This window comes from Zootoca vivipara, chromosome 15 (genome assembly GCF_965207765.1).
Source record: "Zootoca vivipara chromosome 15, rZooViv2.hap1.1, whole genome shotgun sequence".
Taxonomy (NCBI): domain Eukaryota; kingdom Metazoa; phylum Chordata; class Lepidosauria; order Squamata; family Lacertidae; genus Zootoca; species Zootoca vivipara.
Window position 1 is genome coordinate 4,332,180 of NC_142598.1, and position 15,894 is coordinate 4,348,073.

Genomic DNA, 15,894 nt, shown 5'->3' on the forward strand with positions numbered 1-15,894 from the left:
TTTCTGTAATGTGTGTGAAGAGCTCCTTAATTATCTAGCCTGGAAAAGTAATGGAAAAGCTCCAGACCAGGAGATTCTAAAATTATGTGCCTGTAGATTCCTGATTTTGATGTTTTTTCCTTTTCTTTTTGTACATAATGGTAATTCAAGTTATCACATGGGAATAAGCCTGTTTTATTTCTGTATATATAGAGGCCTTTTGTTTTGCAAACAAGGGAGTCAAGTTTTTTCTAGTCTCCTTTTAGTCTAGGAAAGAAGAAGATTGGCATTTGTTCTTGGTGCTCTGGGAGTGGCAACAAGAGGTGCACAGGGCCAGAGGCAGACAAACTGGAAACTTTTTAGGGAGGCACTGGAATTAAGAGAGTGAGGTGCCACGTTGGTTGGGGAAAGGCGTGTGTGTGTGTTGTTTTTGTAGACCTTTAATAGAAACTCTAAACATTTTTTTAGATTTTTCTTTGTCACCTGGAGGATTAGATACTTCTTTGGCTCCCTTTTACACCTCCCCCCCCCCCCAAAAAAAAACTTCAAATGATAGCAGAGTTTATGTGAGAGCAATTTAGATTCTGCATTACAGAAGAATATTCTGCACTTGACCATGATAAAAAGTTTATTGCTTGGGTGTGGGGGTGTACAGGCCATGTCAGTCCCACCAAGCCTCCCACTGGGCCCGTGTCCCCTCCTCCCTTCTTGCAGGCAGCATCATTTATCTCACACCTTTGTTTGCTGCTGCTGCTGCTGATAGCCAGGACTGGGGCCCTCCTGGTTGTCTCAGCTGTCCACAGGACAGGCAGGCGCCCTGAGGGCTGCCTAGTAAGTGGTGGACTGCCCCATTTTCCATTGTAATGAATCCTATTGCACCCTTTGCAGACACCCCAATGCTAGAGGATGGTGAGGATGGGGGGCTACGCCTCTGGCACCTGGTAAAGCCATCTGAAGAGCCTGAACTCACAAAACAGCAGCAAGAGCGGCGCAGCAGCCTTCGGGAGCGTGCCAAGGCGATTCCTGAGATCTACCTCACCCGCTTGCTTTCCATGAAGGTAAGAGGGGAAGCATTTTTCCCCCCTCCTCAGCCATTCTCCAATTATACCAGCCCTTTTAGAGCAGTGGGTTTCTTTGGAGCCTAATCAGGATTTCCTCAGTGAGTAGATCAATAATGACAGGCTGATTTCCCTGTGTGAACATGACTAGGTACCCTTGAACAGGGCTTCCCAAACCACGGTCCATGGACTACCAGTGGTCTCTGAGCTTCATTCGGGTGGTCCGTGCTGTGTCCACATTCAATATTGTATTGATTTTTCATAATGATTCTGTGGAGTTCAAGTTGTAACACAATAAAATACAATTGGAGAAGCAAAAGAAGTAATAAAAATACAGCTGAAAATCATATAGCGTCTAGCCCAGTGTGTTACAATTGCTTACAACAGGCAGAAAAACAATTGTTGTCCACCAAGGTCCTCAGCAATCTTCAAGTGGCCCAGGAATGGGATGAGTGGAGTTCGAGAGCCACTGCCGTAGAATATTTCCTGGGTTCCTTGACATGGTAAATCTGAAAAGGTGGGATTCAATGTTGGCTGCCACATCTAGAAAGCACAGCTGCCTTGTCTCCCAGCCTGCAGGTAGTGTAAATGAAAAGTTTTGTGTATCTGTCATAGGCAGTATCACACTTTTAAAAGTATCACACTTTTAACAACAACAACAACAACAACAACAACAACAAAAAGAGAGGTACAGTGGTACCTCTACTTACGAATAACTCTACTTACGAATGTTTCTACTTATGAATGGAGCTCCAGCCGCCATCTTGGATGCAGTTTAGATAGGATTTTTTATACTTATGAATTTTTAGATAGCGTTGCTTCGACTTACGAATTTTTTCTCCCAATGCATTCCTATGGGATTCGACTTACAATTTTTTTTGACTCACGCATGTGCGTTCGGAACGCATTAAATTCATAAGTAGAGGTACCACTGTACCATAAAGTTGTTACAGTAAGTGCCACACTTTTTAACAAGAACAAAGAGGTGCTGGTACTGCGTACCCTTGAGTCCCCCTGAAAAAAAGCTCTTGTTATAGGGATGCAGTATTTTGCAGTTCCTGTAGACTAGACTTTCCCTGCAGCTGCTGTTGGACTCCAAATCCCATCACCTCAACTATTGGCACTGCTGGCTGGAGCCGATGGGAGTTGGAGTCCAACAATATCTGGAGGGGATCTGTTTGAGGAAGGCTGCTGTAGACACTGTTCTTGGAAGTACCCCCAGATTAATAATACAGTATATAATAAAACCTTGTTCTGGTCGTGCTTCTTGCTGCTGCTTTTTTTATTTCTCACCTGCCTTTCACCATGAGGTCCCAGGTCCGGCTACCAACAATTTAAATTAAGAGGTTAAAATAGGGTTAAGTGGACAGCTGTATATTGACTACTCTAGGAATTTTTTGTCACATTTGCAACACATCAACAGTTGAACAGGTTGTTTGTTTGGCAGTTGCCAAAAATACTTCATACAGCCCTCTAAACCAAAGGATATACAACCAGTTCAATTTATTTGACAATTTTGAAACAATTTGACAATTTTGGGGGGCAGATGGGTTTATTTTGTCCTTGGCAAGTTCCTTTCCATATAAGTCAAACTTTCCCATCCATATTCAATTTGGGGCTATAATACAGAGGTACAGGAATATTGGAAATGTATTTAAGACTAGGTGCTCCTGAGAGCATGAGAATGTTGTTTTGAGAATGGAATGGGCGGGAAGGGTCTACTGGAGATGAGATCCCAGATCTATATAGGCTTAGCTATTGGTTTAAAGTTATTTCAAGGGAGGAAAAAGGGACTCCCCCTGTTATGCTTTCAGGAGCAGTTTCTGTCAGTCTGTACAAAAAAAAAAGTGTGTTTGGACACTAGATTGCTCTGTTGCCAATGCAGGATGCTGTAGAAACATGCTGTTATTTATGTGGCTGATTCCTGGCTGTCTCAGCCGTGCACCTATGAGTCTTTAATCCCCTCTTTCTTTCATTTATTCTCCAAAGGGGACGCTACAGAAGTTTGTGGATGATGTGTTCCAGGCTGTCCTGAGTGTGAACCGCCCAGTACCAATCGCTGTCAAGTATCTGTTTGACCTGTTGGATGAGCTAGCAGTGCGGCACGGGGTCACTGAGCCAGACACGCTGCACATCTGGAAAACAAATAGGTGGGGTGGACACCGGGTTGCAGAGGGAACATTGGCTGGGAATGCATGATGGTGGCAGTAGGAGCTGAGACTGGGGACAATGGGTTGTGGAGACTGAACATTTTCAGCTAGAAGGGCTAAAGACAGCCAGTTGCTAACTTGGTTTCTGCCTTCCCCCCCTCCTCCTTAGTTTGTTGCTGCGCTTCTGGGTGAACACACTCAAGAACCCACAGTTCATTTTTGATGTGCGTGTCTCTGACAATGTGGACGCCAACTTGACTGTCATTGCTCAGACATTCATTGATGCCTGTACAACTGCCGAGCACAAAGTTGGCAGGGTAAGTTTATACATCTGCACATGTCTAAAAGTCACACCCATATCAGACCAGGATCAAAAGAGGACAGGTAGTGCTTGCCTTGATCCATTTCCCTGAAGGATGAAGTCAGGTGGTTAACCATGGCCTGCCCTCTGTTCTGAAATGGGATACTCCAGGCATTTAACTTGAGTATGAATCCCATTGCCACTGACAGAGGTAGCCAGTGGCGTCAGGTAAATGGGGGTGGAGGGGGCTTCATTTCCCCAATATTTTGGGGCAGGGGGCAGTGCCACCCCAATACTGAGGGGGCCGCCGCCCCCGCAGCCACTAGCCACCCTCCAAGTGCCCCAGCCTGAGCCTCTGCCCAGCTGCCCAGAAGCCAGGCGGTGGCTGTGACAAGCACAGGCAATCTTTGCTTCGCTCATCCCAGCTGCAGCCGGGCAGCCCAGAAGCTGGGTAGAGGCTGGGACGGGCAAGCGTGGAGATCACCCTCCACATGTTCCGCCCCCGCCTGGTGGCATCATGTGACATGTTGCATGACTGCGCCCCCTCAATGTGGGAGGCAAGTCGGCGCCACTGGAGGTAGCCCTGCTGTTCAACTATGGATTTTAGATGCCATTGAGAGAGAGGACCTATGTGGGAGACAGTCCACTGGGAAAGTACCCTTGAGACTCTCCTATTCATTTTAATGTGGAAGATACCCAGGGGATTCCTATGTTAATTAGTCATTTGGATTTCCCGCCTGAGGCACCAAAATCTCTTGTCCTGCGCCTTATAATTGCCATGATTTTAACCCTCACAGTTAGCTTACTGCCATAAACAGAACAGGAACAAAATGGATGGCACAAACCAGAGGGACCTTAGTTTGTTTCAAGAGCAGCTGAATAAAACACTCCATATTGGCTCAATGAACAGAAACAAGTGACACTTTTTGAAAGACAAATCCTCCATGAAACCAGGCTTTCATGGGAACAAAGCTGTCTGTCTAACTAGCAGAAACCACCTTGTCCCATCTCTACTGACGACCATTTCTGATGTCCCAGAGGAAGTGGGAAGCAAACTTCAAGATATTGGACAAAGGGGGAGCAAATTTTTCCCCAGCACCACAAATCACTGGTTGCAAGTATGAGCATGACCGTTCATGTCTTCTTGCATATAAAGGCATTCATTAATGCAAGAGTCTTGACATAAGAGTGAAAGTCCCACTCTTAGTTCAGTGGTATCTTATAATCCACCAAACTATCATCTTGATTCCAATATGTCTGTTGTGGTTTTGGCCTGTTTCAAACACTTGCACAGAAGTACTGATTTCAAGATGCTTATTGCTGATTGTGTGAGAATGACTTTTCTCCCATCTAGGCCATTTAACAGTCAAACCTTGTTAATTACGTTGCATCACTCCACTTAACATTCTGTATTGCAAAACATATCTTTTCCCGCACCTTAACATTTTCTCCTTCTGGGTACATACATTATCACAATGTTCAAAATTGTGCTTACAAGCAGTCCCAAATTCAGGCATGACAGCATACACTTAGGTTGTCAGTCAGAATTTTGGGGGCTGCACCTGGTCCCCCAGTTTTTCTGGGCTCCCCTCTACTTCCTCAACTTGAGCTATTTTCTTTGGGGATGTGCAAGGAACTATGTAGAGCATTGAAATACTGCCCTATTAAACTGGAAATCATTCTCAGCTGTTTAATGCCCTCTGATAATTCACCCAGTGTTGCCCACACAATCAAGCCTTACGGTGTTTTAAAATGAAAGCTGAGACTGCAAGGATGTTTGTGTGAAATGTAAAGGGAGCCTTGACTTATAGAGCCTTTTTGATCTAAAAGTCTTTATCTCCACCCTCATCATAGAAATGTTGGAGTTTTCCCTGTTTGTTTGTACAACGGTGAATGAGTGATGCTCTGCCATGCTTAGTCACACACAGAGAGAGAGAGAGAGGGGGGGGGAGGTATTTAGACAAATCACCATATGTTGTAGACCTGAACTTTGGCTCAAATATAAGCCCCAATTTATGGCCCCAAGTGCCTTTCCCACATTCTGGTCACTCTCTAGAAACATATGGGTTGAGGGTCTTAGCTTTGTTTTCCAGAATTTCTGAAAACAATTTTCAGGGTTTTTTTTTTTGTAGATCCCTGAGAGAAGGTTTGCTGGATCTGAAACATGTCGCATATTAAACAGTGTCTTAGATATATTGGGGCACATTTTTCTTTCCTTTAAAAATAAAATACAGGCACAGCTTATTTTTGCTATTTCCACACAAAACCCAGCAATTCTAGAAGATGAGGGTGGGGGCAGGGAGAAAACCCAGCAATTCTACCCTGTAGCAAAACTACCCTGTAGTATTGGGGACAAGAAGGATTGTTTCTGCATGTACTGTAGAAGTTGATCTCTCTCAATCTCTCATAACAGCCAGTCAAACTGGTCAGACCTGACTGAGACCTGCTTTTGCCACCTCTCAGGCATCATTCCCAAGGACTGGTGGCTCTCTCAGATTTTTTTCATGACTAAGAGCTCACTTGATTATGTTTTAAAAATATGTACAGGCATTTCCATTTTTAATTTGGGGTTTAGTTCAGCCACCTTACTTAGCAGCTCATCATGCCTCTCTAGTGATTTGCCAGGAGGCCCTTTCAGAAATGCCCAGCTCTGAGGTTTTGTTTGGAATTCTAGATTTGCTAAAGAAAGAGGGTTGTGAGATCAGGTGGGAGGTCCCTCTTGGGGGAAGGGAAGCCATGATGTTTAAAGCAGCACAATAGGGTAGGTTGGTTGGTGCTTTTCACCCTTAAGCCATGTTCAGAAATAACAAATCATTACAGTATTTATGTTTGGATGCAAAAATATGTTGGCATAGAAAGTATACTGGGATTTAGAATGAGCACTTCTGTATTTTCTGTTCTGCATTAATGATGCTGGCTGGCTGGATCATGCCCAAGGTTCATTTCACCCAGCATCAGTTCCCAACAGCAGTCAGCCATATGTCTTTGGGAATCTCAAAAGCAGGGCACTGAGGTGATGGCCATCCCATTTGTTCCCAGAATCTGTAACTCGGGTGGTATGTATACTGCCTCTGTTCATCTACCTATCAGGGCTGGCCCTGCCATTGGACATAGCCAGGTGATCACATTAGGCATCTGATTTTGGGTTTTATGAAAGGGTGTGTGTGTACATTATTATTATTATTATTATTATTATTATTATTATTATTATTATTATGCTCTTCTCCCCCTCTCCCCTCAATGTTTTTTCTTAATACCTTATTTACTGAGGTGGTAAATCTGTCTATGCTGCAAGTAGGTTTCAGAGAAAATTGGAGATTTATGCATGCAGAAAACTATGTCAGAGAAAAAGCTATGCTGTAACTCTTCTCTCTAATATCTTTTATTATTATTATTATTATTATTATTATTATTATTATTATTATTATTATGGATGCAGGGTTTTTTTGTATGTAGGAGGATTTCCCCACCTGCATGTGAACCGCCATGTACTGTCTGAAGCAATACAACCCAGACCCAAGTTTACCATATCTGTTAGAACTGTTTATTTTATTACACTTATATCCCACCTTTCCTCTGAGGAGTTCAAGGTGGTATGCATAGTTCTCCCCACTCCAATTTTATTCTTACAACAACCCTGTGAGGCAGGTTAGGCTGAGAATGAGTGACTGGCGCAAGGTCACCCAGTGAGCTTTATAGCTCTGCAAAGACTTTCTTTTGCCTCCTTTTCCTTCTTGCAGCAGAATATCTATGGCAGTAAGCCAACGGCCCTTGGGCATGCAACACAATCTGTTTCCTCGTGGTTAGGAAAACTTTTTTAAAATGCTGCTAAATAATGTGTTTGGATTTAAAGCCTGCTAGATATCTAAATGACAAGTCAGTTAAATAGGGTTGCCATATTTTGAAGAGTGAAAAAGAGGACACATTTGCAGAGTTTTAATTTTAACTATGGATTGTTATGATGACTCTACCCATGAAAAAGAGGACATGCACTGGAAAAAGAGGACATATGGCAACCCTGCTGTAAACTTCAGGGGCAGCACTGCTGAAGGCCTCTGGAAGTCGCACCCTTTCAGTTATAAGCCTTGATGGATCAGAGACGAGGCGGCAGGCTTTCACTCTTCACATGCTCAGAGGAACTTCCCCTCCTCTCTATTAGCTTTGCAGAGTACTGCATTGGGAGCATGCTTTGGAATGGGCTCCTATTTAAATGCTGAATTGGTCTTTAAAACATTTCCCATCTCTTTTAAAATGCAGTCTAGACAGCCTGAAAACTAACCAGTTGCCCCCCCCCCCATACCATACCTGCAGGTGGAGACATAATTCTTGAGTCTGACTTCTGTTCCCTTTCCAAAACTTCTCTAATTCTTACATCACCTGTTGTTCTCTCTCTCTTTCGTTCTCTCCCTTCCCTCCTCAGGATTCACCAGTCAACAAACTACTCTATGCCAGGGAAATCCCACACTACAAACAGATGGTGGAGAAGTAAGTGTGAAAAACATAATAAAGGTGGTTGTGGTAGAAGAATACCTAGCCCTGCAGAAAATGAAAGGTTGTGGGCGTGGTTGGGGAAGCCAAGAGTCCTGGGTGCTGACTGCATATATTCTACGTTTGTTTAAAAATATGCAAAAGGAAAGATTAATTTTGTTACAGTTATAAATTATGCTAATAGAGCAGATTTACATTCCCCCCCCTTATTTTACATAATTCTAATTCTGCCAGTAATATGGAAGAGTAAGGAGCTAGGCACGGCTTTGAAGCCCCATCTTTAATGGGAATCTTATTAGCTTCCTCCATGGCTTTGGAGGTTTCTCAGTCAGCATCCAGATTCATAAATTTCTTTTATTTAATGAAGATACTCTAAGGGAACTGAATCCTGCATGTTTTCTGCATAGCTGCAAAATCACACCTTCCGGACCACATCCACTTAACCAACGTTGCTCAAAGATTTCACATCCAAAAATGCATTGAAAGGGTGAAAAGGCCCACCATTTTTGTTACCCAATATGAATGAGAGAAATGCTTAGTGGTCTTCTCTCAGTATTGCTTAACAACATTAAAACAATGACACCTTCCAGCATACTACAGAATGAGGAGAGGGTGTTGTAGACAGTCTTGTAGACAATGTTGCTGGCTGGCTTGAGAATGTCATTTTTAGGGCAGGCAAAGGAGACTTGCATTGCAGTATAGCACCTCCCCACTAACCTTTCTCTTCTCTCTCCACCTTCCTCCACGGTTAGGTATTATGCTGATATTCGACAGACTGTTCCTGCCAGCTACCAAGAGATGAACTCAGCCCTGACTGAACTCTCGGGGGTAAGGGAATCCTGCCATGATTCCGGAACTAAAAGTAGTATTTAAAAACTGCACACTCTCCGCCTCACCAATTTTAAAACTCTCCCATGCTGATTTAATCTGCCACTTTCAAACAAGGGAAAGGTTGTGTGGCAGAGCAAATAAATGCCTCAAAATCAAGTGGCGGGGAAGGCTGCACTTTGGCTCAGGGGCTGCTTGCCGCCTGCCTGCCTGCCTGCCTGAGCTTTGCTTCTGCTCGCACTGACAGCTGTAGCGCGGCAAGAAGGCAAAGAAGATCACCTGTCAGCCTTCTTGCCGCGCTATGGCTGGTTCCCCTTGGCGTTCCTCTGGTCTCTGCCGGTTGCCCCTCACCGCTCGCGGCAACCGGCAGACACCAGCGGAACACAAAGGGGAACCAGCTGTAGCGTGGAAAGAAGGCAAAGGAAGATCAGCTGACAGCTTCCCGCGCTGACAGCTGATCTTCCTTTGCCTTCTTCCAGCGCTACAGCTGGTTCCCCTTTTGTTGCCACTAGCAGCCACTTCGTCTTTCTATGGCCGCGCTTCGCAAGACGAGGCGGCGGTCATAGAAAACCTCGTCGTTTTGCGAGTCCCTCGCACAACGCAAAACGCTTTCGTCTTGCGAGTTTTTCGTTGCACGAGGCATTCGTCTTGCGAGGTACCACTGTACTACTACTACTAGTAGTACATTTATATGCAGTCCATCTGACTGGGTTGCCCCAGCTACTCTGAGCAACTTCCAGAAAAATATAAAAACCCAATAAAGCAACAAACATAAAAAATCTTCCCTATACTGTGCTGTCTTCAGATGTCTTCTAAAAGTTATATAGTCATACCTCATGTTGTGTCTGCTGCGGGTTGCATTTTTTCATGATACGAACGTGGTGGACCCAGAAATGTTTACTTCCGGGTTTCGTCGTGCACATGCGCGAAAGCGCCGGTCGGGTTGCGGACTTTTCGGGGTACAAACGGCACCCCGGAACAGATTAGGTCTGCAACCCGAGGTACCACTGTACAATTGTGCCATTCCAAGTTCTGTCAAGGATATGTTGCAAGAGATCTTGGAAAGTCTTTAAATCACAAGTTGAACAAGGGCTGCTTGCTGCAGTTTGGCCCAAATTTGGATTGTTTATATAGGCAACTCCCCATTTACGAGGGGGTTACATTCCGAGGCACCACTCACAGACAGGATGTGAAATCCTGTATATTTGAAACACCTTTGGGAAGAAGTCCCAGCAAAAGAAGAATGGATACAAAAACTTATGGAACATGCAGAAATGATGACACTTACTGGAAAAATAAGAAATCAAGATAACAATTTTTTAAATAAAAGAATGGAAATGGTTTATTGAATATGTACAAACAAACTGTAAACAAATAAGAAGATTGGCAGGATCATTGCAATAACCTGCAGTTTTATAAGCAGATGTGTACATATTGAACATGTGTCAGTGGGGGGTTACTTGTATTTACCAGATCACTTCCTCATGTTGTATAAAAAGGGACCCCTGACCATTAGATCCAGTCGTGACCGACTCTGGGGTTGCATGCTCATCTCGCATTATTGGCCGAGGGAGCCGGCGTATAGCTTCCAGGTCATGTGGCCAGCATGACAAAGCAGCTTCTGGCAAACCAGAGCAGCACATGGAAACGCCGTTTACCATCCCGCTGTAGCGGTTCCTATTTATCTACTTGCATTTTGACGTGCTTTCGAACTGCTAGGTTGGCAGGAGCTGGGACCAAGCAACGGGAGCTCACCCCGTCACAGGGATTCGAACCGTCGACCTTCTGATCAGCAAGTCCTAGGCTCAGTGGTTTAACCACAGCGCCACCTGGGTCCCTTTTCTAGTTGTTGTATACCATCATGTTGTATACCAGTCCACTAAAACTGGGGCAGGGCACCTCTCTGGGCACGGGCATGCATTGTTGCTTCCTTGTTGGGATCCCATCAGCAAGGTCTGCAATCACACAATGTCCCTCCATCAATTATTGCTCCCTTTCTGAAGTTGTCTTAATTGTTGTTTTAGGATTGTTATAAGGAAGGGTGAGAAGGGGTATCAATGAGTATGATATATACATAGCATGATGTGTAGACATATGCAAAAATCCAGGGACCGTAGTTCAGTGGCAGAGAGTGTGCTTTGCATGCAAAACGTCCCACATTCAATTCCTGCCATCTCCTGGTAGGTCTGGTTGAGACCTCCCTGTCTGAACCCTGGAGAGACTCTGCCTGTCAGTGTTGACTGTACTGAGCTAGAGAGACCAATGGCCTGACTAGATAAGGCAGCTTCCTATGTCCACATGTAGTTGTAGTTAAAATGTGTAATTAAAACATCTAACATTTCATTTTCCACCCTCCTGTTTTGGCAGAAATATTCCTCTGACCTCAACTGCCTGGTGGCCCTGCAAGAACTTTATAATTATATTAACAAGTACTATGATCAGGTATGAGAAATCCCTTGAGATTTTGTACTTGCAGGATGTTGGTGGGGGTGGGACGGAGGGACATAAACAGACCAAATTCTGCGGGAGAGGGTGGGGTGGGAGTGCAGCCATCTATTCTAATCCATTCCCTGCAGAGAGGTTGGTTGCTGGGAAGGGAAGGCCTGTAGGACTGGCATGGGGAAGCATGTGGCCCTCCAGATATTGTTGGACTCCAACTCCCACCGGGCCCAGCCAGCATGGCTAGTGTTCAGGGATTATGGGCGTTGTAGTCTGGCAACATCAGGAGAGGTCTGGCACAAGTTAGCCAACCCTGCTGTAGAAAGACTTCTGCTAGGATAGGTAGGCAAAATATTGACTTTGTGTGCCTCTTTGCAGATAATCAGTGCACTAGAAGAGGACCCACTGGGCCAGAAGATGCAACTGGCATATCGACTGCAACAGATTGCAGCTCTCGTAGAGAACAAAGTTACTGACTTGTGACACTCCTGGATCCACTACCTGCTCAGATTCAGCACACATGAGGAACTGTACAATCCTAAACAGGTTGACTCAGCATGAAATCCCACTGAGTACAATGGGGCTTAATTCCCTAGCAACTGTGCTATTTAGGGTTGCAGCCTTTTAAGGGGGCAAGGTTGATCCATACTGAAAGTTCCCTGCCGTCTGTGCGCATGGGTCTGCGCACACACCATGCCTCCAGTCAGTGCCTTAACTGCATAGAAGCTGCCAGGCTCTCTCGCACTCGGTGCTCTTTCTCTCTCTTTTTTTAAACTAGCTGCAAAGAGAATCTTCCGAGTCCAATACACTGGATTTGTAAATAAAAGGGTGTATTTATTTCTGTGGCTCTCTGAAAAGGGTGCCACCTACTGTCTCCCACCTTTGAGGGGAGTGGGGCCGTGGCAGGTCCCTGCTGACCACTGCAGTCTCTGGGATTTGGGGGATCTACCCCTCATGACCCCAATTTCCTGGCTGGTAATGCACTAATATTGGGGTGGAAATGCCACCTTCCTCTGAACAGACTCTACTAGTCTCTCTTTTAACTTTCCCCATCTCTCTCTCCCCCCACCCCCATTTTATGTATATATAGGAGCTCCCTGCTCCAGGATTGTATTTATTTTAATGAGATTTTGAAGAATAAAAAAAACCCACCACTTTTCAGAAAAGTACTGTTGTCTGGTTTATTCACACAACCTAAGGGAGGAAGGGAATGGAATGCCTTAAACAAGTTACTAGATGGCTCCCACTTGGTAACTAAGGGGTGAAAGCTGGGGAGACGGTACATGAACAGCCTCCGGAGGGTTAAGATGGGGGGGGACTTGTTCCCTTTTGTCAGGCTCTTTCTTACAGGATTAGTTGATTAGAAATTGCATGTGTTCCAAACTCAGGTTGCTGTGCATTCTCTGGTTTCACACATACATGAAATACCGTGGTACCTTGGTTCTCAAACTTAATCCATTCCAGAAGTCTGCTCCAAAACCAAGGTGCGCTTTCCCATAGAAATTAATGCAAATTGGATTGATCCAGACTTTTAAAAACAACCCCTAAAACAGCAATTTAGCATTAATTTTCCTATCTAACGAGACCATTGATCCATAAAATAAAAGCAATAATCAATGTACTGTACTATAAAATAAATAGTATTGTAGATAAAAATTTAAAATAACTATTTATTTTTACTTGCACTGATGATAGTTTGGATGGGGGCTTTTATCTATTTCCGCAGTCACTCAATCAATAAGTAGCTGAACTGGGTTCCACACAGTCACAAAGACGAATTAACTGAAAAAGCCTCGAAAACAAAAATGCAAAATAAATAGCAAAAACAAAAGCGCCAGACTTAATCCATTCCTGAAGTCCATTTGACTTCCGAAATGTTTGAAAACCAAGGTGCAGCTTCTGATTGGTGCATGCGCCCCAGAAACAATAGCCGACAGCCGCATCGGACGTTCGGCTTCTGAAAAACATTCAAAAACCGGAACACTTACTTCTGGATTTTCACTGGGAACCAAGGTGTTTGAGAACCAAGGTACCACTGCATGGTATTGGGTATGCTTGACCCTGCACACCATGGGTGCACATCACTCTATGCGGTTGCTTCATTTTTAAAAATCCAGTTTCTGCTAATGTGCTCTGTTCTGTTGCAATTGGTCAGAAATCCTACATTGTGTGGTCTATGTGGTTAAACTACTTGTTGTAACCTGCTGTTAACTATACTGTACTGTTATTTTCTGTAAGTTGCCCTGAAGGCCCAAAGTGGGTCAAAAGAAGAGCAGGAAGTTTAAAACACACCAGGGTTATCTGTGTTACCTTAAGAATATACAAAGAATCAAAATTGCTGCTGACTTGAAATCTTTTGCTCAGGCATGTCCAACGTCCATCATTTGGGGGGCCTAATCCGGCCCCTGTGGCAGTTTATTCCTTGGGGTAAAATCCTTTAAAAAGCTCAGCAACTTTGGTTGGCCCTCACGCATGTTCACTTCATCAAATCTGGCCCTCTTTTGCTTTTTGCTGGTGAAGGAGCAGTGCAAGTTCAACTGCTGCTGTCAAGATATACGATAACCGAAGCAGTCAATGCAGATTGAACATAAATACGCCTAGAGTCCCAGTTTCAGTGCCGTCTCAAAGAATGCAGCAATGGCTTTAACATGTGCATTCATGCATGCATGCATATAACCAATCTTCCCCACAGAGGGAGAGAAACCAAATCTGTACAGGGGGAAACCCGTCACGGGGCAGCATCCTTAGGAAGTGCATTCAAGGGCTGTGAGCACACGATGAAATGAAGATCAGGGGACAGAGCAACTGTGCAAGGCAGAGAACCTGAATTCACCCACCTCTTGCAATATGATGACCTATGTGTTTTTGCCAATTGTTTTGCCCTAATCCTGTTACTTAACTAACTTCTTGGGACATCCCCAAATGGGAGTCATTTTGGGGGTCATTTTGGACTCACAGCTGTCCATGGAGGCGCAGGTTAATTCTGTGTCCAGGGCAGCTGTCTATCAGCTCCTTCAGGTACGCAGGCTGAGACCCTACCTGCCTGCAGACTGTCTAGCCAGAGTGGTGCATGCTCTAGTTATCTCCCGCTTGGACTACTGCAATGCGCTCTACGTGGGGCTACCTTTGAAGGTGACTCGGAAACTACAACTAATCCAGAATGCGGCAGCTAGACTGGTGACTGGGAGCGGCTGCCGAGACCACATAACACTGGTTTTGAATGATCTACATTGGCTCCCAGTACGTTTCCGAGCACAATTCAAAGTGTTGGTGCTGACCTTTAAAGCCCTAAATGGTCTCGGTCCAGTATACCTGAAGGAGCGTCTAAACCGCCATCGTTCTGCCCGGACACTGAGGTCCAGCACCGAGGGCCTTCTGGCGGTTCCCTCGTTGCGAGAAGCCAAGTTGCAGGGAACTAGGCAGAGGGCCTTCTCGGTGGTGGCGCCTGCCCTGTGGAACGCCCTCCCAACAGATGTCAAAGAGGAAAACAACTACCAGACTTTTAGAAGACATCTGAAGGCAGCCCTGTTCAGGGAGGCTTTTAATGTTTAATGGATTACTGTGTTTTGTTTTTCTGTTGGAAGCCGCCCAGAGTGGCTGGGGAAACCCAGCCAGATGGGCGGGGTATAAATAATATATTATTATTATTATTATTATTATTATTATTATTATTATTATTATTTACACTTTCAAGGGGCCCAGGTCCAATGGCCAAGAGAATGAACCAGGACAGTGTGATACTAACCAGAAGTAAGCACAACTGAGTTCAATGGGGCTTACTTCCATTTCAGTTGGGGTCAGGATTGCATCCTAAAATGGGAACCCCCTGGTTCAATTCTGCCCTGACCCTCAGCCTCCTTCCCTCACACCTGCAAAATAGGGCAAGGGATAATCATACAGACTGACCTACCTTCTCATAGGGTGATTCTTAGGACTTCAAAGCACTTCACAAGCTTTATCTTGAACACTGTAACAACAAAGCATCAGAACCTGCCTTACGCCAAGCCAGATGGCACCTCTAGCTAGCTCAGTGTTGTCCACTGACTGGCAGCTGCCACTCTCCAGGGTTTCGAATGGGGAGCATTCCCAGTTCTACCTGGAAAGGTCAGGTGTTGAAACTCGGGAAGTTCTGCATGCAAATCGCTGAGCTGCAGCATTATGGTGATTATTTATTTTAAGCCATAATGAGGAATTGCTCTCCAGTAAATCATAGGATCGTGGAATTGTTGAGTTGGAAAAGGATCACAGGAGCCATCAAGCCCAACTCCCTGCAATGGACGTGGGATTGCAGTTCTTGCAATGTTTTGTGAGAACAACTAACTTTCAGGTTCGCCCATCTGCAGGGTGGGATTCATATAGTGACCCACCTTGGCAGGGTGGTGGTAGCTGATGAAGATGATGAAGAAGACTGAGCTGATTAGCGCCCCTCCCCCCATATGTGTGTGTATGCATATATGCATGTATGTTTGCATCTAGCACCTGTCACTCAGACGCTTTAGTAAACTTGCTTTTTAAAAGCACAACACTGCCATTTGCCTCGTCTTTCTCCGCCTTCTCTCTCTCTCCCCCGCTCCCCACCCCATGGAGGGGAAGGGGAGGGGAAGGCCGAGAGGGTGCTCAGTCTCCTCCCTCCCAGCCTCACGTGGTGGAG

General features: G+C 45.0%; 1 protein-coding gene and 1 long non-coding RNA gene across 2 annotated transcripts in view; one reads left to right on the top strand and one right to left on the bottom strand.

Annotated features, from left to right (window-relative positions):
* The window catches only part of PLXNB3 (plexin B3), a 56,486-nt gene extending 44,077 nt beyond the window's left edge, over window positions 1-12,409 (top strand). The window contains exons 29-35 of the mRNA XM_035140300.3: window positions 868-1,037; window positions 3,027-3,187; window positions 3,357-3,504; window positions 7,909-7,973; window positions 8,729-8,804; window positions 11,172-11,246; window positions 11,622-12,409. Of these exons, the coding sequence (XP_034996191.3) occupies window positions 868-1,037; window positions 3,027-3,187; window positions 3,357-3,504; window positions 7,909-7,973; window positions 8,729-8,804; window positions 11,172-11,246; window positions 11,622-11,726 (800 nt within the window). The 3' untranslated portion in view covers window positions 11,727-12,409. The remainder of the gene's footprint in view (window positions 1-867; window positions 1,038-3,026; window positions 3,188-3,356; window positions 3,505-7,908; window positions 7,974-8,728; window positions 8,805-11,171; window positions 11,247-11,621) is intronic.
* LOC148683340 (uncharacterized) lies at window positions 590-15,887 on the bottom strand. Its single transcript, XR_015947302.1, has 2 exons — window positions 15,154-15,887; window positions 590-1,610 (listed from the first exon to the last, which is right to left on the bottom strand). It is a non-coding gene; the product is annotated as an uncharacterized LOC148683340 (long non-coding RNA).
* Between the last annotated feature and the right edge of the window lie 7 nt (window positions 15,888-15,894).